This window comes from Camponotus vicinus, unplaced genomic scaffold, assembly GCF_025532165.1.
Source record: "Camponotus vicinus isolate PSW18456_S1 unplaced genomic scaffold, iyCamVici1.0 SCAF_2, whole genome shotgun sequence".
In the NCBI taxonomy this organism is placed as follows: Eukaryota; Metazoa; Arthropoda; class Insecta; order Hymenoptera; family Formicidae; genus Camponotus; species Camponotus vicinus.
Genome location: NW_028141956.1, coordinates 14,917,592 through 14,940,812, shown reverse-complemented (window position 1 = coordinate 14,940,812; position 23,221 = coordinate 14,917,592). Strand labels below are relative to the sequence as shown.

The 23,221-nt window shown below is 28.7% G+C and overlaps 2 protein-coding genes across 4 annotated transcripts in view; one reads left to right on the top strand and one right to left on the bottom strand.

The window, feature by feature from the left end:
- Cask (peripheral plasma membrane protein CASK) overlaps positions 1–22,386 on the bottom strand; it is a 192,181-nt gene extending 169,795 nt beyond the window's left edge. For all 3 annotated transcript variants that reach the window (XM_083092112.1, XM_083092113.1, XM_083092114.1), the window contains exons 1-5: positions 22,282–22,386; positions 21,040–22,202; positions 4,911–5,023; positions 2,127–2,232; positions 1,058–1,135 (exon numbers count right to left, since the gene is read on the bottom strand). In XM_083092112.1, the coding sequence (XP_082948238.1) occupies positions 1,058–1,135; positions 2,127–2,232; positions 4,911–5,023; positions 21,040–21,098 (356 nt within the window). In that variant the 5' untranslated portion in view covers positions 21,099–22,202; positions 22,282–22,386. The remainder of the gene's footprint in view (positions 1–1,057; positions 1,136–2,126; positions 2,233–4,910; positions 5,024–21,039; positions 22,203–22,281) is intronic.
- On the top strand, positions 12,590–15,442 carry LOC145966737 (salivary endonuclease-like). Its single transcript, XM_083091055.1, has 3 exons — positions 12,590–12,706; positions 12,808–13,291; positions 13,630–15,442. The coding sequence occupies exons 1-3, from the start codon at positions 12,622–12,624 to the stop codon at positions 14,294–14,296; spliced, it is 1,236 nt and encodes a 411-aa protein (XP_082947181.1). The 5' UTR covers positions 12,590–12,621; the 3' UTR covers positions 14,297–15,442.
- Positions 22,387–23,221: the final 835 nt, after the last annotated feature.

Genomic DNA, 23,221 nt, shown 5'->3' with positions numbered 1-23,221 from the left:
ACTAAATATATGAATGTTTGTAATATATGCTTTAAATATTTTTATATTCTGAATATACTCTAAATCTACTTTTTTATAGTGAGATAATAAAATAATGAAATCTTTATATTTTGAAATTATGAAATTTTTAGATTCAGACATTATTTTTTGAATTATACTATTTTGATCACATAATCATATCTAAAGCATATATTGATTTATAATTCTCTTCATAGCATGAATGATACAACACCGTATTTGTGACAAGTTTTAATAGGATCCTTCCGAGGTGAAGACTAGTACTAGTTCAAGCGTGACATAAATGAGTATAGCAAACCTAATGGATCGCAGTCAAGGATTTATCGAGACAGGGATTTATTACGCGCCGGGGAGACTCTCGCTCTCGAGAGAATCTGCGTTTGCATTATATCGAGGTGTAATATATATATATATATACATATATAAACAATAATCACGTTTCATTACAAGCGCGAAGCACCTCAGAGAGATAGAAACAATTAATTTATCAAATTTACCTTATCTAGAAATGCAAAATTAATAAATAGATTAAAACAACATTTAATATAAAAGTGCCACAAAATTCAAAGTGTATATTACTTAGAAACGTATCCTCTACAATATATGTCAAAATGAAAATGATCCGTACCGTGTAAGTCTTTAGTTAACTCGCGTAAGTTAATGTAAAGTTTTATCAAAATATATAATTAATATTTATCACAATATTATACAATTGGAATATTTAAGACCAGAACTGTTTTTATCTATATCGTATTAGGTTCAAAGTCATGCTAGTCATTTGGTTCATTAGATAATATATTTAAACGAATGTACGTTTGTGCGGGGTGGATTCACGATATCGCAATGTATTCATTAAGTGTGTATATGGGCTGAGTGTGGATTCACGATATCGCGATGTATTCATTAAGTGTGTATATGGGCTGAGTGTGTGTCCATGTGTGTGCATGTGCGTGCGTGCATGTGCGTGTATGTGTGTGTGTATGTGTGCGTGTGCGCACACGATGATATAATGAACGATAGATATAATGAATTTTCTTACCTAGCAACCGCCTCGCTGTATACGAATCCAGCGGTTGCTCGTCTCACCACTTCGAAGCATAAATCAGAGCCATCCATACTGAAAAAAGTGACAATATTAAAACAGGAACAATAATAATATAACAAAAAGATCTGCTGTAAAATTGCATAATAGTTTTTTCTTTTTTCCTAACTTTTATTTTTTAGTTATATTAATAAATAATTAATGTTTATCTATTTGTATCGAATATAATCAAATTTGAATATAAAATTCATATTTAATTTCTAAAACATTATTAATAAAGATATATATTATATAATTAATTACACATTGACAATAGCAAAATATTGATTATTAAAATTTCTTATAGCAAAAGAAAAACATGCCATTAAACTAAAGAAGGTAATGGAATGCAATTGAGTGTCATATTATTTAAATAGTATCATTAAAAACACCTTGAGCATCGAGTCTATTAAAAACCGTTAGCTATATCTTATCCGATAGCGTAGATTATTTCAAGAGTATCTCGGATGTGTGTATCCAATTATAGCGAACTATATAGTATATAGCGAACTATATAGTAGAACGTTATAACAAATAGCAAACAACTAAATGGAAAACGTGCCTCTCCCGAATAAAGATAGAGCCGTTAAGGAAACAGCATGTATTTATTTTGTCGAGTCTTTTATTTTCGACAATTGCATGATGCTTTTTCCTCTTATATGTATGTTATATAAGAGCGTAATATTCAACTAACCTAAAGGTAATAATTACATGAACAAAATGAAATAGAACAGACTTGTTGGCAAATAAAGAATGAAAATTAATGTTTAAAAGCCATTAAAAAAAAGAATAAAAATTAGTTTAAATAAATTCACGATTAAAAATATACAATTATAATAATCTGTTACTATTTTTTATAGCTTTAATTTTAAAGTCTGTAAAATTGCTTTATATTTCGACTTAGATAAAGTAAATAGATAAATGTTAAATAGATATGTGTATATAAATATGTTTGTTATTTATCTATATTAAATTAAAATACTCTCGCGAAATGATAAAATTGTGTAAAATATATTTGTATACTTACTATTCAAATACCATGTATAACATGCCCTCGGAACTATAGGTTTCCAGCAGTTCTACAATATGTGGATGTTTCAGCATATGGCATATTGTAGCTTCTCGTTTCAAATCTAAAACATGTAAAATATGGATGTAGCCTAGCAGATTTTCACATATAAATCACCGCATGAATTGTAATCGCTGAATAATCGTTAGTAAAATCCTATTCTTTATACGAATTATTTTAAACTGATACACAGATTTTAAACTGTAATTATTATAAACTGTAATTATTTTAAATTGTAATTATTTTAAATTCTAATTTTACTTCGATAGATTTTTATACATAAAAATCAAGAAATTTTCTAAATATATTATAAAGTTTAAGATTTAAAATTTTACAGCAAAGAATTTTTAAATGATGAAAAAAAGTATTCAATAATAAAATGCTAAGAAAACATAAAAAGTTATTAACACACATATGAAATAATTACGAGGCAAATATAATTTATTTACAGAGTAAATATCACATGTAGCTAATATATCTCAAATTTCATTATTATATAATATTATTTATCAAGTAAAAAATTAATATCATTATTAATTATAAATACATATTCATTATTAATTATAAATACAAATTCAGAAGAATTTAATTAAAAATTAAAGCAATATTTTTGAAGAAAAAAAATATTTTACATTTAAATATTGTTAAAAAGAAAAGAAAGGATTATTTTAAATCTATTTCAGTTAAACGAAACTGTTATCTGGATTCAAATATCACATCTCGATCGAATATAAAAACTTCGTTTCCCAGATCATTTTTACTACAATTTAGATACCGTATCTGTTATATCTCATTGAATGCAATAAACTGCAACAGAATCTGCAATAAACTGCAATAGAACCTGCAGTCTTAGGTAAAGTCTACGAAAGTCTGCTGCAATAACGGAAATGCTGTATTTTTCAACTTTATACTAAATCAAAATATTATAGAAAGGAACTGATCGCAATAATTTTAAACAAAGATTTATAACATTTAACTTTTATCACATTTATACCATAGCTTCTCGCAATACTATTTAAACAATATTAACATAATTGTATTCTTATAAAATTTTATATATCTTTATGAAAGTAAATACTGTTCTTCTTAAGTCAATTAATAATTACCATCGATAAAATTTCAATAGAAATTTTCAATATATAAAACGGTCGAACTTGGCTAACTTTTATTCATACATTTTTTGACTAAATAAAAATGTAATTATTTAAGACTATTTAACAATATTAAGAATGTTAACTTTTTTAACAGAACTCACAGAATTATGCTGTACTATTTCATATAGCTTAAATCATTGTAACCAAGTACCATAAATCTCGTTGATATAAATTTTATTAAAAGTTAAAGAATATAAATTTTGCTTTTTATTTGCAATTCAATTAGATAACATGCTTTAATTTTTAATTAAAAGATTTAATATTTGTCTTTACAATAATCAAATAACATGTTAATAACACTGATTGTATATAATGCAAATTTTTATAAATATGATAAAATTAAGTCTCGCCTTATATATGATTATATTTCACAAAAGGAGCAAAATATTAAACACTGTTCACATATTTCCCTGTTAACAGATAGTTCACAGATATTTCGATATAGAGTTCGTATACGATCCTAAAAATTTCTATATAGTATCTCAGGAAAATCTACTTTCTTATTAATACTATTTAATTATAAAAAATATTTTCGATATGTATGTTGAAACTAATTTTTTCCTTTTGCTATTATTAGTAATATTATAAGACATTTAAAACTTAAATGAAAAATTCCAAAGTCAACTTTCTTTACTGTCAAAATTTCAACTGTTATATTATAATTGCTCATGCGTGCTAATGCATAATGTATATATGTATATGTGGTAAAAATTAAATATTGGTTTTATTTCCAGAAAAATGCGCTCGATTAAAAAAAAAATCGATTTTGCAACAATAGTCCTCGTATATCGTCTGGATCTGTCAGTTGGTATGTTGGGTTAAATTCCCGAAAATGTGCAGGTTCGCCCTTCCAATCGCACAATGGCTCTCGCATCGGTTCATGAGTCGAACCCACGTTTAGTCGATCGCACAGCATTGGGGAAACGCGTGTTGTCAGGTATGCGGATAAGGGAGTATAGATCTTGTTTCGAACATTTGGTGGAAATTAATGGTAGGGTATTTGCAAGGAAATGGCAGAAACTGTTTCTTATTCCGATAAACTTGTGGATGCGTAAAGTAGTCCACAAGATAAAATTACATTTCTTTTACAAATTTCTTTTATATTGATTGAGTAATAAAGAATTTAAATAGTTTTTCAAAATTAAGTCAACATATCTCTCTGTTTAATGAAATAACCAAATACTACGAAAATCATAAAATATATATGAAAACGATAAAATCATAATATTAAAAATATTTCATAATTACTCAATAAATTCTTTAAGAAAATTATAAAAAATATAATCCAATAAATGTAATCAATAAATTGTGAAGAATATGCATCACAAAATGTTCTTCAAAATAAAAAAAGATATATATTTAATCTAATTTTATTATCTTAAAGTTCCGGAGAGATTTGATCAAAATAAAACGTATATAATCAACTATGTGTGTTTTCGGGACTTCACATTATGTCGGATATAAAAAAATATGTGTCTTTTATGTTGTTTCTATGTGTTCGAAACTCAAAATCAGAGAAAGACAACTTCAGTTATTTCTTTTGGCGTTGGTATGTTTCCCTTGTGTACCATTCACTATTCATACTCACCTGCAGTGCTAAGCCCAGGGCTAGAAGTGAACTTTGCCACATCGACGATTTTTACAGCGAAAATCTGCCCGGTATGACGATGAATGCACTTCCGAACGACGCTGAATGGTCCCCTGCAACAATGCGGACGAAACGTCAACACTAATAATTACTCGAATACGAATTACGCGTATTGTTAGGACTCGTAAATCGAATAAAAGGAATCGAATCAATAAGCGCAGGTAATTAGATATCGCATAATATTTAGTACTACAAAACAGAGAAATAAATTTTATATATTGAGAAGAGACAATTTTTTAAATTCCTTTTTTATATAAATATTTACCGTGTGAAAAAGATTGTCTCAGAAACTTATTTTCTTGTATAATTTATATTTTAATGATTATTTATTCTTTTTTTAGCAAATTTATTTATAAGATTTAGCTCCAATGTATACTAAAAATAAAATATGAAGTTTATATATTATTTATTTTAATATATTAACAAATAAAATCCTTGAAGTTTATAAAGACGTTATAAAATGTTGAAGTTCCGGGGGGCGGGATATTAAAGGATTAATATCTTGAGATTTCTTTGACATCACTTTATAGACCAAGGTCATGTCCTTCCGGTGACCTAACGCCATTTTTAAATGTCGCTTGCGCTGTGACTCTCCATTTTTCCTACGCATGCATGTACTAATTTTGATGTACTACCTTTGCATCCATACTATGCATCTAGATGTAAATTTTACAGGAGTTTTTACATTAAATATAAGAAAATATAGAAAAAGAAAATGTCAATATAGGTCATAGTTCGTTGAAGAAACTAGAAATTTCTTCAATTAAAAATTAAAAACGAAAAAAATTAAACATTAAAAAAAATAATATAATTTTAAGGCAAACTAATGAATCAATATAAGAATATAATATTTTTAGCGTAGTAATTTTGATGAATATTTCTTGCTAAATATAAAATATTTTTTATTTCAAAATATTTACTGCTCATTTATGTATATGAAATGAACAATATTATGTGTAACAAAATAATTATTTCTGAAAAATATAAATAGCTATATTACTAATCTAATATATTATTATATTTAAGCATGATGTTGGTTTTGCATCAGATTATTTTATTGTTCAAAAACTTTATATAGATAAAAATTGAGATAAACAGATAAACAGATGAATATTAAGATAAATATCTAATCTTCGTCAATATTTTAAGACAAAATTGTTTAATATCAATTTATACTTTAAGAATTAAAGAAACAAAATACATGCGCGCGATAGCATTTATATTTAGAAAAATTGTTAATCTTCACATACATATGGACAATTCAGTTTCTAAATATAGATATATTGCATATTTAATAGGCATAGAGAAAGGGAGCAATATCTGTCTAATAATCTCTCTGTTCTCTATACAAGATAGGTAATCTATGAACGAGCAGTCTCTGTGAATATGTGTGATGTATAGGAACATGAGTAGGTCATACGATCAGATCTATACTTAGGGGTTAAACTCGATAACGGTCTCGATTATCCATCGAATGATAACCATGCACGCATTCATGGAATTCGTGAAAACCCACAATGTCGTGCGTATAGCATCTCACGTAAACATCTGTTCCTGCGGTTCGTATAATGACAATACATCATCATATTGAGAACACACTTTTACGTACAAATTATTATAAATATAAATATATTGTACAAAATTCCGTTTATATCATATTTCTATAACACAAAAACATTTACGGTTTAAATTTATTTTTTGTTAGAAATTTCACTTTTTTTATTCTCTATATTATTTGTTTTCAACATTTACAAAGCTAATTTTATCCTCTATTCAATCGATATACGCGAGCGGATATTTTCGAAGTATATAATAAAAAACAATTAAACTATTTAAAGATGGCCAAATATTTTGAATAATAAAATTTTAATAGGTTTTTAACTTTATAATTTATTGAGAAAGAGAGACTGATTTAGCGGTTTTTATATACATATATCAAACAACTAATAAATTAATTCTTTTTAAATTATTTTATTATTATTATTAAATTAAAATTAATTATTATTTATTATATTAAGTTATTATTATTATTAACTTTTCTTCCAAAATTAATATTATTAAATATTTTTAATCGTCCATCTTTTTAATATTTCTAACTTTAATTCATAATAACAAACTGTAGTCATGACATATAATAACAGTCACATTTAATATTATTGTTATATATCATAATAATTACTCAACACAAACATTGTAATTAATTATTTTAAACTTTCTTAGATAACTATAATAAATTATTGAAATCATCTACTTATATATTTAATAATTTTTTAAATGTGTGAAATAATGTCTATGTGTTTAATATAAAATATTTTTGTATACAAATATAATCTTAATCTAAAATAACATCAAATCTGAAAATAACATCAAAGAAAGTATTTATCAATATTCAATATGAACTTTAATAAATTATAAATTATAGATATAATAATAATTAATTATATATATACATGTAACACATTATTTTGAATACATAATTAATAATGCCAATTGTAATGAGAATTTATTTTTGCTCTCGCATATTAATATTAATATTATTTCCTTACGAAGATTATAGTCATATAATTGTATTATGCATTTATTGTGTGTGTGTGTGTGTTTATATGTGTTATATTTCTCGATACAATCCTAAGTTAATAAAAATCAATACAATGTAATCCTTTAAAGTGTGCCTATGTAAATCTTTTGCTGTAACACACAGATACATACAAGTGGCATATCCGCAAACGCGCGCGTGTTACTATATACTACATCTATAACCTTCGTTTTTCGTTGTTAAAAGCTCTCTTACAAGACGGTTCTTGAGTGCTTTAAGATCTTCATAAAGCGATTGGCAGCGTAATCCGCCTTTTATGAGAAGTTATTGACATCTCGTCACTTTCCGGAAGAGGTCAAATACTATCGCGACCTACATTCAAAACCGATTTTTCTCTTGTAAAAGAATATCCCTCTGAGATTTTTGTTATTTCTTTAATGTGACATATGTTATATATAATTTTATCTATCTACTTTTTTTAACATCTTATGTATAATAAAAAAAATAAATGAAATTAACTTGAGTACTACAATTTTATATCTTGTTAGGTATCATTTTATTATTTTATATCGTGTTAAGTATCATTTTATTTATATGTGATCTATGTAAATAGTATTTTTTTCTTTTTTTGAAAACGTATTAGTAAAGATAAGTCGGTAGTGAGCAAGTCGGCAAGTTCTCACGATTGTCAAATTGTCACTCTATTTAACCTTTTAGTCATTGTAAATTAGATCTCGAATCTATCGTAATTGAACTTTGCCCTCCCTAATTGGTACAAGTTACATTGAAGGTGTTTAGAGCGCTTTACAGACCCAAGTTTTCATACAGAATTTTGATTTTTAAAGCGGCAATTAATTGTTTGAAATTTTAGATGGATGATAACATGACAGGCTTACAAACCATAATTAAATTAAACATGCTATTGATTGAATGCTGCATTCAAATTGTTGATTTATCATCTAATTTATTTAGTTTATTAACAATTAGACAAAAATTGTTTTCTGTAGGATTAATAAAATATACCATCATATTCATAAAATAAAGTATTAAGATAAAAATAATATTGTAATATATTAATATTTTTCCATTATTTTTCAAAAATAGATTTTGTTTCTAAAGATAAATATATATTTATGATTATAAACGATAAATAATTATAAATTGATAATATGATTATAAATGATAAATATATATGATTATAAACGTACGTACGTATAAAAGAGAAGACACAAAAAAATTGTGTTATGTCTTAATATTTTATATATTAGTTAGATTGAATGTGTATAAATATTAGAATTGTAACGAATATTCAGCCGAATATTTCGATATTCTGTCTGTCCAGAATATTTTATCTATTTTTACTATTCCGTATTCGTCCGAATACTGAATATATTTTTAAATGTCCAAATTGAAAGAAATAGTAAATAGTAATAGCATGACTCCATGAAGGAAATAGTAATAGGATGACCTAATATTCGGTATGCGGTTAGGGGCCGAATGTATAATACTATTGCAACTCTACAATTTTACTATTTCCTTCAATTTGGACATTTAAAAATATTCGGTTTTCGGCTGAATAGTAGATTGATATTCGAATAATAAAAATATTGCGAATAGGATTGCAGAATACCAAAAAATATTGCAGAATACCGAATAAATAGCCGAATATTCATTGTAATTCTAATAAATATAATAATTTTATGCGTTGCAATATATTTTGTAATTATATACATAAATATAAACATATATAAAACTACTCTTACATATATATATATATATATATATATATATATATATATATTTTAATATATTATATTTTATTTAGAAACAACCTGCAAATATTCTAATATTGATTTACTTATTTCCATTCAAAAGCTTTTACTCATTGTGTTTGATAAGGGTCAAATTTATCATAATTGGATGTCGGACATTCGCTTACGTATATAGCATTCAATGCGAGAGTACATAATCATACGTTTGTTCGAAATTAACATTCCAGCTTCATTCGTTTATGCGATATTGGAGCCACGTAGCATATATGTATACGTTATGAAGTATAGATTGCTCATTCTCTATCTTAACCGTAAGCGGCACGTATACAGATATTAAAAAAAAAAGAAAGTTGTTCTCTCAATATGTCTTTAGTTTTAATTTTTACATAAAGAGAAAGTAAAAATAATCGCATTTATTATATTTATAGATAAACGGACATTTCTCTGCGTTAATCTTCTGCTTATAGAAAAGGAAAGGAATAGAATTGAAAGTATTAAATGGAATTGTTAGTGGAAGCCAGAAATAAATAACATTCCTAATACATGGGTGCTTGTGAGATATTCAAGTGTTCGTTTAACTTACTAAAATATCTTTTGTGTCGACGGTTCTCATCAAACTATTCAGTTTTACATCAAGGATAGTTTCTGCAGTTACTCTTATCGACACGTACAGATCATATATGCTACGAATAATCGAAATGATGTTTAAGTGACAATTACTCGGTTCTATTTAAATCAAAACTACACCATTGCACTGATATTATATTCTTTCTTCTCTCTCTCTTTATGCATCGTCATTATAAATCGTTCGTTATTTGGAGTTAGACTTAAAGTTTGTTATTGAGACTTATTATTAATTTTTCACCGGATAATATTCATTAAATTTATGATAGTTCTTCTTAAAAGATTATTATCTTAAAATTATAGAAGATATTTAATTTAATACTATATTGATATATATGTTATAGTAATATTTATATGCACTTATCATATTATGTATCTTACTATGTCGATAATACATGCGCGTGCGTATTAGAATCAGAATATATTCAAATCAGAATACATTCAAATTAATCTAATCAGATATTCTCCTGTTTCGGACAATTTAATATGTCTCTGCATATAATAGCTGTAATCGCAAAAGAGTAAAATTTACATATATAAGTTTGCATAAGACAACAACATTCACAAGCAAATCAATAACAATTTATAGCATCAATGACAATTTTAGAATCAATAACAAAATGATCGTGACATTGCATCTTTTCTATTAATGTCAGTCCCAAGTAAAATCATTTATACCAAGTAATTTCTGATTGCAAGTAAATCTTCTTCTTACTTTTGAATTCATATAGATTGAGTTGGTATATATACATAATATCGGATGTTTACTACAGATAATAAATAAGTGTTAACGGTCTGTATGATAAATAATCGAATTGATATGAAACAAAGACTTAGGACCTCGGCGTAGGATGACGGTACGAAATAACAAATCAAATAAATAATTAAATGTAACAAATCAAATAAATAATAAATAATTAATTATTTATTTGATTTGTTATTTCGTACCGTCATCTACGTCGCGGTCCTAAGCTTTTGTTTCATATCAATTCGATTATTTACTACAGATATTTTCTTAATTATATAAATATTAGAGCGGAAAATAAACGAAGAAACAATTTCAAATATTTGTTACGCGGAAATATCACACAAATATACAGGATGTCCTCAATTTAAACGTCAAAACTTCGAGAGCGTGTAAAGGACCGATAAACTAAGAAAAAAGTCCTTTCGAGATTTGTTCGTTTTTGCTCCATTTTGGAGAAAATCGCAAAAGAAGAAATAAAAAAAGTTATCATTTTTTTCACTTATTTATTCATATTATCATCTATCTTATCTTAGTGAAGATACTGTTCAAAATGTTGGCCTCTTGTAGCAATACAAGCATTACATCAAGATCACTCAAGATTCACTCAAGATCTCAATACTAATTCATAACTAACAATAAGGAATAACTAAGGATAACTAAGGAATAACTAAGAAATAACGGAGAAAGTAAGAACAAACAAACAAAAGAAATAAACATTCATTCCTTTGTTTGTTTACATTTTTTTCGTATGGGAAGGAGAAAGATGCCAAATATCATCAGAACAATGTCTAACTACAATTAGAGCGGTCAGTGATAGATGTAATGCTTGCATTTCTAAAAGAAGCCAACATTTTGAACAGTATCTTCACTAAGATAAGATAGATGATAATATGAATAAATAAGTGAAAAAATGATAATTTTTTTTACTTCTTCTTTTGCGATTTTCTTTAAAATAGAGCAAAAACGCGCAAATCTCGAAAGGATCTTTTTTCTTAGTTTATCGGTCTTCTACACGCTCCCGAAGTTTTGACGTTTAAATTGGGAACACCCTGTATATATATATATATATATATATATATATATATATATATATATATATAAAGTTAAAAATACATTTGATAAATCTGAAATATACGAAGTGTATCTTTTCTTATGTTAGTTAAAAAAATTCAATAAATCTATAAATAATCTTTAATAAAAATATGAAGACATTAACGAGGAAAAAAATAGCTTTATGTCTTTTAAAGTGTCGATAAAAATTTGTTTTAAAATATCATTAAAGGGACATTTTATTCTTGAAAATTTTAAATAAATTTAATAAAATATGAAATAAATTTAATAAAAATAGAATTTTTATATAGAAGTTATACATATAAGAATACACACAATGTCGAATGTAAAAGTTTTGAAAAAATAGCTTTATATGTATAATCGAATGTTCACAAAGAAAAAAATCTATTCCAAAAATGTCAAAAAAATATTTTTTCCACTAAAACTATTTATAGTGAATTTCATATGGATTCATAGTATGCATATTTTGTATGCATTATGCAACATTAATTACTTTTATATACGGATCTAAATTCTTCAACAGATTCAGTCACTTCAGATAAGAGATATCGACTTATCTCTAATAATATGATGAAAACATTTCATAGCAATGTTTGTCAATTAATATTTTGTAACAATAGTATTACTATATGTGCATTATTTCATTATCAGTTACATGTTATTTAAATGTGCATCAAATTAATGCATTATTTTTCACATGAATCGGTCTGAAATATATGAGCAAATAATGAAGCTTATCTCTACATTTCAATATTCGTTTTCGTATAACGAATTTGTGTGTAAACAATGTTATCTCACGACAATTGATAATCAAATCAACATTTCATCGGAGATTATTGGATAGATATATAACTGGTCGGCGAGTATAAAATCGACCAAAGAGAGGGAAACAGATTTTAAATGTACGGTTGTTACTCGGATGCTAACATGTTGGCGGTCATTGCGTTTCTCGCATATAACTCTTTGGTGATAGCATATAACTCTGGTAAATCATTTGACTGTTTCACACATCACTGCGCAAGTCGTACGCGCGAACATCAATTTACAGTAGTATGCTACAAATATTTATGATAACGATATTCTCAGGTGCCGACTGTGGGATCTCTACAGGATATAACATTGGCGATCTTAAGGAGCCTCAACCTTTGCTCTTGAAACGGGTCGCCAAAAGTGCGACCATTTGGTATCCGGATGACGATAATGGAACGCTAAGTATACCAGCAAACGACTCCATTTACTTGGCATGCCCAGGCAAAGACAATTACCTTAAAAACAGAAGTTGGGGTAATGAGGTCAAGGCAATTTGCGTACAGGATAAGGTGTTTGACGTGAATGAAGTTCGCCACAATTTCTCATCTTTAGTTTGCAAATCTCAACCCGAACATTATGCCAAGTACATGGGTTCGCCACCTTGTCTTGACAGACACAGTCCTATCGAGATTGGTTTCAACGTAAGCGGCACTTTCATCCGCACTATTGAATTATGCCGCGATGACAAAACATATACGACATACTATACAAAGTTCAAGATGTCAAAAATGATCGGAAGCTATCAAAGGAACTATCCTCGGTAAGATCGGCTATCCTTCTAATAAACGAACGCTAATCGATTCTGAATATGATATTAATATCTCTATTATTAATATTTCATTAACCAGAAAATCATCCATTTCTTGTTATAATATTTAATGTATATATTAATATATTAATGGTATTAAAATAATATCCTGATTAGAATTATAAATTGTAATAGACGATCGATATAATGTTCTCTTTTATCTTTTTTCTATAATTTTGATTATATGTATATTAAAATACAATTATCCTCTCTTTTTTAGAGAAAAATGTATATTACTCATAATATTATAAAAATGATGTTTATATTTTGTTAATGATTGCATGTTTCAGACCGTTTTTTTTAGCGGGAAAATTTTATCCTGGGATAGATATAGATCATCTATACAAATTCGAAACCCAGTTAGACACACTCGGTAAAATTCTGAATTCGACTGAGTTAGCTCAAAAACGATTGAAAAAGTCGGTGCAATTCCTCTCCCGTGGTCATCTGGCGGCTAAAGCGGACTTCATTTACGGCACTTTGCAGCGGGCAACTTTTTGGTACTTAAATACTGCGCCTCAGTGGCAGTCCTTTAACGGTGGTAATTGGAATTTACTGGAGGGCAGCATCAGACGCTTCGCTGCCAGCCGCCGTTTGGATCTCGACGTTTATACGGGGGTGCACGGTCAGATGACCATGGAGGACATTCATGGCAAACAGCAACCCGTACACCTGCATGCCGAGGGTGCAATCATGTCCGCACCCAAGTTCTATTGGAAAGTCATCTACGATCCATTGAGCAAGCAGGGTACGGCATTTGTAGGCCTCAACGATCCGTTCATCAAGTCGGTTACAGACGATGTATTTCTCTGTACGGATATCAGCGAGAAGATCAAGTGGCTAGATTGGAGACCTCGCAATATCGTGGCCGGCATCTCCTATGCCTGCAGCGTCGCTGACCTACGAAAGGCGGTGCTCGTTGTGCCGGAGCTCGATGTGATTGGTATTCTAATGTGATACAAGTGATTCATACTTGATTCCGCCTAATCGTGTCTTAGAAGTACGAAAGAATAAAATTTATAATTGTGACAAATTGATTTTATTTTAAGTAGATATATATTTAAAATATTTCTTATTTAATCTCTCTCTCGAAAAATTAAAAAAATAACGAGAAATTAAAAAATAATGTAAATAAATAAAATTTGTCAATGTGGGAACGGACTGCAACATTGTAACATCATGGAATGTACATAGAATAGAATGATATAAGTCCAACACAAATCTTTATAAGTCGAAGTAACGACACCTTACGATACTGAACATACTAAGCACATACTTTATCTTCGATATGAGCGAGGTGTCGATAATAGAAAAAAAACATCCATGTGTTTAAAATGCTGGATACAAACGCGTTAGTAATTTATTGTGGATAATATCGAAATATATTGTATCAATTTCTAAAATGAATATTGAGAGAGAAAATATTATGCTGCATATTAATATTTATATGACCAAAAATGCATATGTCGATATCTTGTTACATTTAATTATACTTGATTATAAATATATTTAGATTCAGCACAATAAGAAATCTTGATAAAATTTCCATAAAATAATACTGCACTGCAATGATCTATATGTCGATTGGCTAAATTCCAACGAGAATACGAAACGTCTTAAGAACAATAAATTATTAAAATGGTATGTGCAGACATAAATTAGTAACTGTAGCAACTTCTTATCTAGATTTTATCATTGCTTTAGGAACATTATTCTCATATCGTGTTAAAACATGAATCGCACCAATATATTAACATGTCACACATTACTAAAAACGCTGAAATTATATACAAATTCAAGACAAGCTTTATCTCAGTAACATAAAACAAGCTTTATTTCGAAAAGTTAAAGATTTAAGGCGCTTATACCTATGACATAACTTTGCAAGAAAACTTGTTCAGACAAGAAATATTGCATTTTTACAGACCGAGAAACGAAGTGAATGTACGTAGCGAATGTTGTAGACAAAAGAAAAAGTTTGACGAGAACTATTTTCTAAAAAAGTCAGAATATCACTAAAATATAATATTTTGAATATATGTATTAGATGAGATGTTACATACGCGCGCTATAAATAATATATATATCACAGAGCAAAACTATTTCTAGAAGATCGTTTCATGTATATATATATATATATATATATATATATATATATATAAAATTAAAATATTAATTTATTAAAATTACAGTAAATAATGATGCAATATAGATAATAAAAGAATAGTAAATAATGATAAAATAAAACTTGCAGAATTTGTAATTTTCTATTTCTTAGAATGTTTTTAATAAATGACGTATTAAATAACAAAAAATCATGGTGTATGCTTATCATGCCTCAAAATAATTTTGCAATGATAATAAAAATGTTACAATTTAATCTATAATTCAATATTTTTATAGTAAAAGAAATGCAAATATTTTATAAAATTTAATTTGGAGTGCATCATGTGGCCAATGATTTATATTACGATAAATGTTATTATACACTAAAATAGAACGCAATTTTCCAGCTAAATGTAATTTAAATATTAATTTAAAAATAAAATATCAGATATGTCCTGCAAATTAATTAATAAATTGTATTTTCTCATTTGTTTAAAATATTATAAAAATGGGCTTTCCCCCTCTTCTTTCACATTTGTCCATGTATCTTCTAAAATATAACGCCATAATTCTTTTTATTGTATGATTGAAACATCAATTGCCATTTTTATTAATTAAAATTTTTCATTTATTTAATTCTTGCACACATCTGATATTTGTCTTAATGTCATTATTTGCATATAAAACAATATATCGTGCGATAGCAAGCCAAAAATAACTTTGCTATTCGAAAAAAATCCAAAGTCGGCTCATGCAATTAAATTCAAAGATAATTCCACCATTAAAAATTTATCTTTTTTTATAAGAATATTTTATATGCACAGCGGACATGTATACAAGATCTACTAATTTTGTAATTAAAATTTCATTTATTTAATTTAATTCTTGCACGTGATTGACCTATTTGTCTTAATATCATTATTTGCATATGATACAATATATCGTGCTTGTATAATTAAATTCAAGGACAATTCCACTAATAAGAATTTATCTCTTTTTTTTATAAGAATATACCCAGCGGACGTGTATATAAGATCTATCAATTTTGTAATTAAAATTTTTCATTTATTTAATTTAATTTTTGCACACACCTGATATTTGTCTTAATGTCATTGTTTGCATATGATACAATATATCGTGCTTGTGTAATTAAATTCAAGGACAATTCCATCAATAAGAATTTATTTTTTTTTATAAGAATATATATACCCAGCGGACATGTATATAAGATGTATCAATTTTGTAATTAAAATTTTTCATTTATTTAATTCTTGCGCACTTGATATTTATCTTAATGTCATTATTTGCATATGAAACAATATATCGTGCGATAGTAAGCTAAAAATAAATCCAACATATAAAGTCGGCTCATGTAATTAAATTCAAGGACAATTCCATCAATAAGAATTTATCTTTTTTTATAAGAATATATGTACACAGCGGACATGTGTGTGTGTGTGTGTGTGTGTATATATAAGATCTACCAACCGAGGGTTTGTACGAGAGAAATGAAAAGTAGGACGAGAATCGTAAAAACAGAGCGTGCCGTCTTGTATCTCGCCTTGTACGTGTCTGCATCGAGATTTAAAACTGTCTGAATGTTCTGAGGATTTCTCGGTGCTTTCGCTCTTCAGCAAGATGGCAACGACATAAAAGGATCGAAAAGTCCTATGTATGTGTTCAATAATTCCCTTTCTATATCCACAACTTCCAAGATATACAGTTGATTTTTACTTATTAATTGTTTATAATGTTTCTATAGAAATATATGTAATATTAGTATTTTTATCTCTATACTTTTATATTCATATGCATCTAGCTTTGCGCACGCGCATGTGTATTTTTATTTATTTTTAATTATTTCTCTCTCTCAGTTTCACAAATAATACAATATTATCGATAATATATTCAAAAATTTAATCACGCATAAATTTTATATTAGTTGTTATATAAAAGATAATCACATAAAAGAAAGTTGTATATATAATAATATATAATCTTTCATGAACATTGCATTTTACGAATTAACAAAAAAAATAGATATTAAATATTTACTTAATTAATTTGAAATGTATTATAAGATACTGACTGTATGGCAAGAGATTGATCATTTTTAAAGAAAATGGTAAATTACAGAAAATGGTACATTACTGTAGTTACAGTAAAATAAATTAAATTAAAATAAAATTAATTAAGTTAAAGTAAATTAAGAGTAAAAAAAATTAAAAGTAAGAATTAAAATTAAAGTTAAAAGGTAAAGTAAATTAAAATTAAAAGCAAAGTAAAAAAACAGAAAATATCGCTGTTACATATCTGCGCTTTAGGATATCTTAAATATGGGGCATGAAACATAACATTCAATTGAAAGGAAGACTTTAAAAAAGAACCGTTTCTTACAGCATTTAAGTTCAATTGACATAGAAAAGAGCGTCAACTGTGCAACTTTAATTAACTGTAACGAACGAAGAAAGCACTTCTCGATAACGCTATACAGAGTTTAATTGATGCAGTCCATGTAGGTATATATGTGTGTGATGATTTTCAAACTGTCCCCGTTAAAATGCTTTTGCACTAGTCATGCGAAAAAATGTTTCTACTTATACATAATAAAACTTTCTCTGGAAATAATAACATAGCGAGAAATTGATTTTTATATATAATCAGAAAATTATAAAATTTTCGATAAAAAAACAGTTTTACATATTAATTATAATCTTAAAAAACCTTCTCTAGGAAAAAAATGTTAAAATTTATTTTATATATTCTTCTAATTAATTTCTTCACGAGTATAATTTAATTTATGAGTTTACCAATTTCGATCACGAAAGACGCGATATTAATATTGTTTTATCAAAATTCTTAGTCAAATTTGTAATATTCAAATTAAATTTAGGCAAATACTGAGTGATTGATTAAGCGTGTCTTACAAAATGGTCTCTATTGCAAGAATATCACGAATGGTGTATATTACTTATTTTCCTCCTAGTTACGAGAAAATCTATTACTATACAAGGACAGAACTTAAAATAGAACACATCATTAACGTTAAGATAATGTAAATTTATATGTTATACTCATAAGTTTGAGATGATAACGTCTAATAATATGTTAATGATAATACTAAAAAATATTACAAGATTTTAATTTTGTATATAAATATGTCTGTTTAAAAAAATTACATGTATATTTTAATAATAATTGACGTTTATTTAAAAAAAATTTATGAAAATTATTTTAATAACAATTGTGGCATACACATATCCAATAGCACAGAACATTGCAGCAATATTACGATAATGTTGCTGCAATATTCTATGCTGTATGAAATATGAATAATTAAAATTTATGAAATAATTATACATAAAATTATTTATATTAAAATTAAATAACTATTGAAAAAATTATGAAAGAAATATTTATAATTATTTAAGAAATTTTAAGTTTATATTAAAATTAAAATTTCTTAAATAATTATAAATATTTCTTTCATAATTTTTTAAATATATTAAGTAACATTTAAAATTAAATATAATTAAAAAAAAAATATTAGCACTCAATTTCTATATGTACACACACGCTATATAGCTTGTTATATAACATACTTGTTTAATGTCTAGAAAGAAAATAGATTAATTAAAGTTATCTAATAAAATATAAATCCAAAAAATGTATAGTATTTAAATGAAGAGTGCAAGACAATAAACTACTGTATACTGTTTATAGAAACACGATAATTGCAAGTTATAAATAGTTTGGACTGAGAATAAATAAGTCATAAGTTGATGATCATCAAATAGCTACGCCTTTGTTATACGTATTTTAGTCACAGTTGGTGACGTGTATTATTTTGGTATGAAGGTTAGCCAATTGAATGATAAATCAAGTATTGGCTTCCGATACAAACGAAATTGCGTTTCTGTGACAGCAATCTCTGCTTTTCAAACTATAGTCTTCCAGTAGATTAAATAAACCGTTTCAATAGAATCGATCATTATTAATATAGGTACCCAAAACTATTAAAAGTTTCGAATTGTAATTAAATCGTCGTGTAAATTTCTAATTTTTTAACGTTGAAAAATACATCTTCATGGATTTGCATTATCTTTATCGATAGATGATTATTGTGATCCTGTAAATAATTAATTCTTGTATTATTGTTTTAATATTATTTTAAGTGTAGTAAATTTGTAATATTATTTTTTTAAATATATATATATATATATATATATATATATATATATATATATATATACACACACACACACACACACATATATTTCGACCAAATATGAAATAATGTATATATTTATATATGTTTCATTGAATATTTAAGATTTTTGTAAATAAATGTTAAAGAAAGTTTTTTTACTTGTGTTTTAAAATTGTGGCTATATATATATAAATTCTAATATCTATTCTTTGGGGCACTTTATAGATCAATACGGATACAACCTCTTTATAAATTTATCTTTAAGGCCCTTTATGTGTTAGATTTCTGAACAGATACGATGTAGAGATTTATAAATATCCAATGACTCTCATATTAAAAAAACTTATAATTCTTCAGAATTTTTTCTTCGAGCTTTAGATAATTGATATTTAGTTTAATTATTATATTTTTCAAGTATTTACGTTTCTCATTCTGCTTTTATAGAAATACATGTTTTAATGTTTTTATTTTTCTTTCCGAGTTGTGCAATAATCTTGTTTCCTGGGCGAATTGGAAAAAGCTTGGACACGTAAGAGTCTAAATAAATGGTCTATTGACAGGTAAACCTGATAGACGAATGAGTTGTTGCCAATATGCCAATTAAACCGTTTATTTCGAAAAAGATGTAACTTAACCGAACCTTATTGAAATAAATGCATTATCAATTTTGTGCATTATTATCTTACTTAATTTGTGTCATATATTTTAAAATTTAGCAGTTTTTTTTTTCATAACAAACGAGTCAAATTCAAATTTGAGAGATAAAACAGCATATAAAGAGCAATAAAAAATATATCATTTTTTGAATTATTATTTAACAAAACAATAACATATCAATGTTTCAAATGTACTGTAATTGATTCATTAAAAGCTACAAAACAGGGTAGGGTATTGCACATACAAATTTAACTGTACAGTATAGTGTAGAAAAAAAAGGAGAAACGATACAATTTTATTTGCCTTGCAAGCAAATTGGGTGGCGGGTCGAGTTACTAGAGAGAATTCGACGAAGGTGGAAACTGGAAGCAGACAGGAACTTGCACATGCGACGTCCGACTCGTTTTCCTCACTCGACTAGCATCTCTTTCCCCTACTCTATGCATCGTTACTCACTCGTTCTGTATCATACCGAGCTATATACGAGCCCTCTGTGCATGTATATAGGCATTATCCCTCTATTCAACGGGTCCACATACGCGCAGACGCGCGCGCAACGCATGCACACACTGACGCATACGATCAACACACTCAAGTACCTCCGCCCACCGTCGTTCATCCAATCGCATCACGCTTTCTCTCTCGCGCAGTACATCCTTACATCCCTCTCTATCTATCTAGAGCGTCGCGCTCTCTTCTTCTCTCTCTCTCGGATTCTCGTACTCACTTGCCGATAATCTCGCAGAGCTCGTAAACATCGTCGAAGAGAACCTCGTCGTCCGCCATAGTGACGACGAGGAAGAGGTCGAAGAAGTCGACCGAGCTAGGAACCTGTCGGAAGACGCGTCGCAGTTACGCAAATGCGTGATAATTCGCAACGCGTGCGAGAACGCGCCTCTCTCTGTCGCTCCAGCCGTAGCCTCCCGGCCGATGTCGTCGTCGTTGTCGTCGTCGTCGTTATCGTTATCGTTGTATTCGTATCGTGTCGCGCGAAATACGCGCGGCGTGAGCGCAGCCACGTATCGAGGATTCACGGCCGCATCGCTGTCGCCCCGTCCCTCTCTCTTTATCTCGTGCGCTCACCGTCGTCGGTCTCTCGCCTTTACGCACACGTCACGCACATATATGCACGCACACACAGTCGTGGATAATGCACCCGTGTGTCAGCACACCAACCGACCGTCGTCGCACTGACACTCCGTTGGCGGACCACGAGCCCACACCGTACCACTATAGGGTGCGATCGTGAATCGTACGTGCGGCGCAGCTCTGTGCGAGGCGATACGATATCGGGTACCGTCGACACCGCCTCGTCGCCTCGTCGTTCAAGGCACGCTGAATCCGCTCGTTCGCTCGCTCGTCACGCCGGCAAAAATCAGCGTGCACGGAAAAACAGACGGCGTATGATATTATGTCAGGCTCTCGTGGAGGTGTAGGCCCCGTCGCGACCTGTCTCAAAAGTACGGCGAGAAACCGGATCGTTGGGCCGGTGTATCCTCGCCGAGGAGCCGCAAGCACGTTACCGATCGTATGTACGCACGATACGGCTGAGAGACACGGCCGACAGACAACGATAGACAATACCGATGGCACTGCACACGCTACCCCGTCTGTCAAAAGCCGGAGCAGTGGATTCGCTCGCTCCGAAGCAAGACTGGTTGCATAAAACGCGGCGGGCGGCTGCGCCAGCCATTCTCCTCCGACGCCCCCTCTGCGGCCGCACCGTGCATGGAGGGGCGGGCGTGGCGCCTGCCTTTACACGCAACCTTTTGCGCTTAAACGTGTCCTTTACTTCCTTCATTGCCCGCTCGCCGAGTATGCGTAACGCGCCCTTCGTCTGGGGAGGATACTCGCGAAACCCTCTGCGCGACTGAGGCACCGCCGTCTTCTCTAAAAAACACGATCGGTAAATTCTTTGCAATACCATGCGAGACGGAATGAGTATTCTTTTCATGTTCTTAATACATACAATAAGTTTTCTTCGTATTTAAAACGATGAAAACTTCCTTCATTTGTAATAAAAGTTATCGAATAAATGACACTATAAATTCCATTATAAATAATTGAATATTTCTGTAAATATAAATTATATGTATCTATGAATATTATAATTATAAATAGTTGTAAATATCAAGCATCTCTCAGCTACCAATGTAGGAGAATATGATAAATAAAATGAATAAGTATGTACAAAAACACATTAATATCATGTTAAATTTCAGTTCAATTGTAAAGAGAGTGCCTTTAATATACAATTAACGCGTTGTTACTAAAATCTATAAATAAAAAAGTCTTAAATTTAAAAATTGTTAAAGAAACATCTGTTTACCACTATTATAAATGAAAGAGCCCATCGAAGATATCTTCAATTTCTCCCTTTCGGCCGAATACCGATAATGCACAAATTATACGACTGTGACGCCATCGGTGATAAATAGCATGTTTACCGAGAGCCGTAAGTTCCGCTTCTCTCTCCAGATATTTTAAATGTTTATGATTGTATCCTCGTAAAACAATAATATTTTCTCTATAAATGTAATTAAAAAACATGTATATATTCATATTTATGATAAATATATTAAGAGAGAAAAAACATGTTTAATTTCTTTTTCAAGCTACATTGAAAACATATTGGCATTAAATGTACAAAAATGATTAGATTACAAAAGAAGAAAGAAAAACTTGAATATTAATTTAAACTCACCCAGATTTTTGCCATTGCTTAATGTATGGATTTTTTGTCCGATCTGCTACTAATTTATTATAAAGTGCCAGTATACTACGTGTTATCTATAAATAAATGTTTTAAGTATTAAAGCTGAATTACAATTCATTATTTTATATCACTAACTTTATAATATGTTTGAGATCAATAATACATTATAAATACTTAAAAATTATATTCATGC

Excerpts from the sequence above, each read along its gene's own strand:
- LOC145966737 (XM_083091055.1), top strand. The coding sequence starts at position 12,622 with ATGTACGGTTGTTACTCGGATGCTAACATGTTGGCGGTCATTGCGTTT. Across the intron at positions 12,707-12,807 it reads GGTGATAGCATATAACTCTG|GTGCCGACTGTGGGATCTCT; the intron begins GTAAATCATTTG and ends CGATATTCTCAG. Across the intron at positions 13,292-13,629 it reads TATCAAAGGAACTATCCTCG|ACCGTTTTTTTTAGCGGGAA; the intron begins GTAAGATCGGCT and ends TGCATGTTTCAG.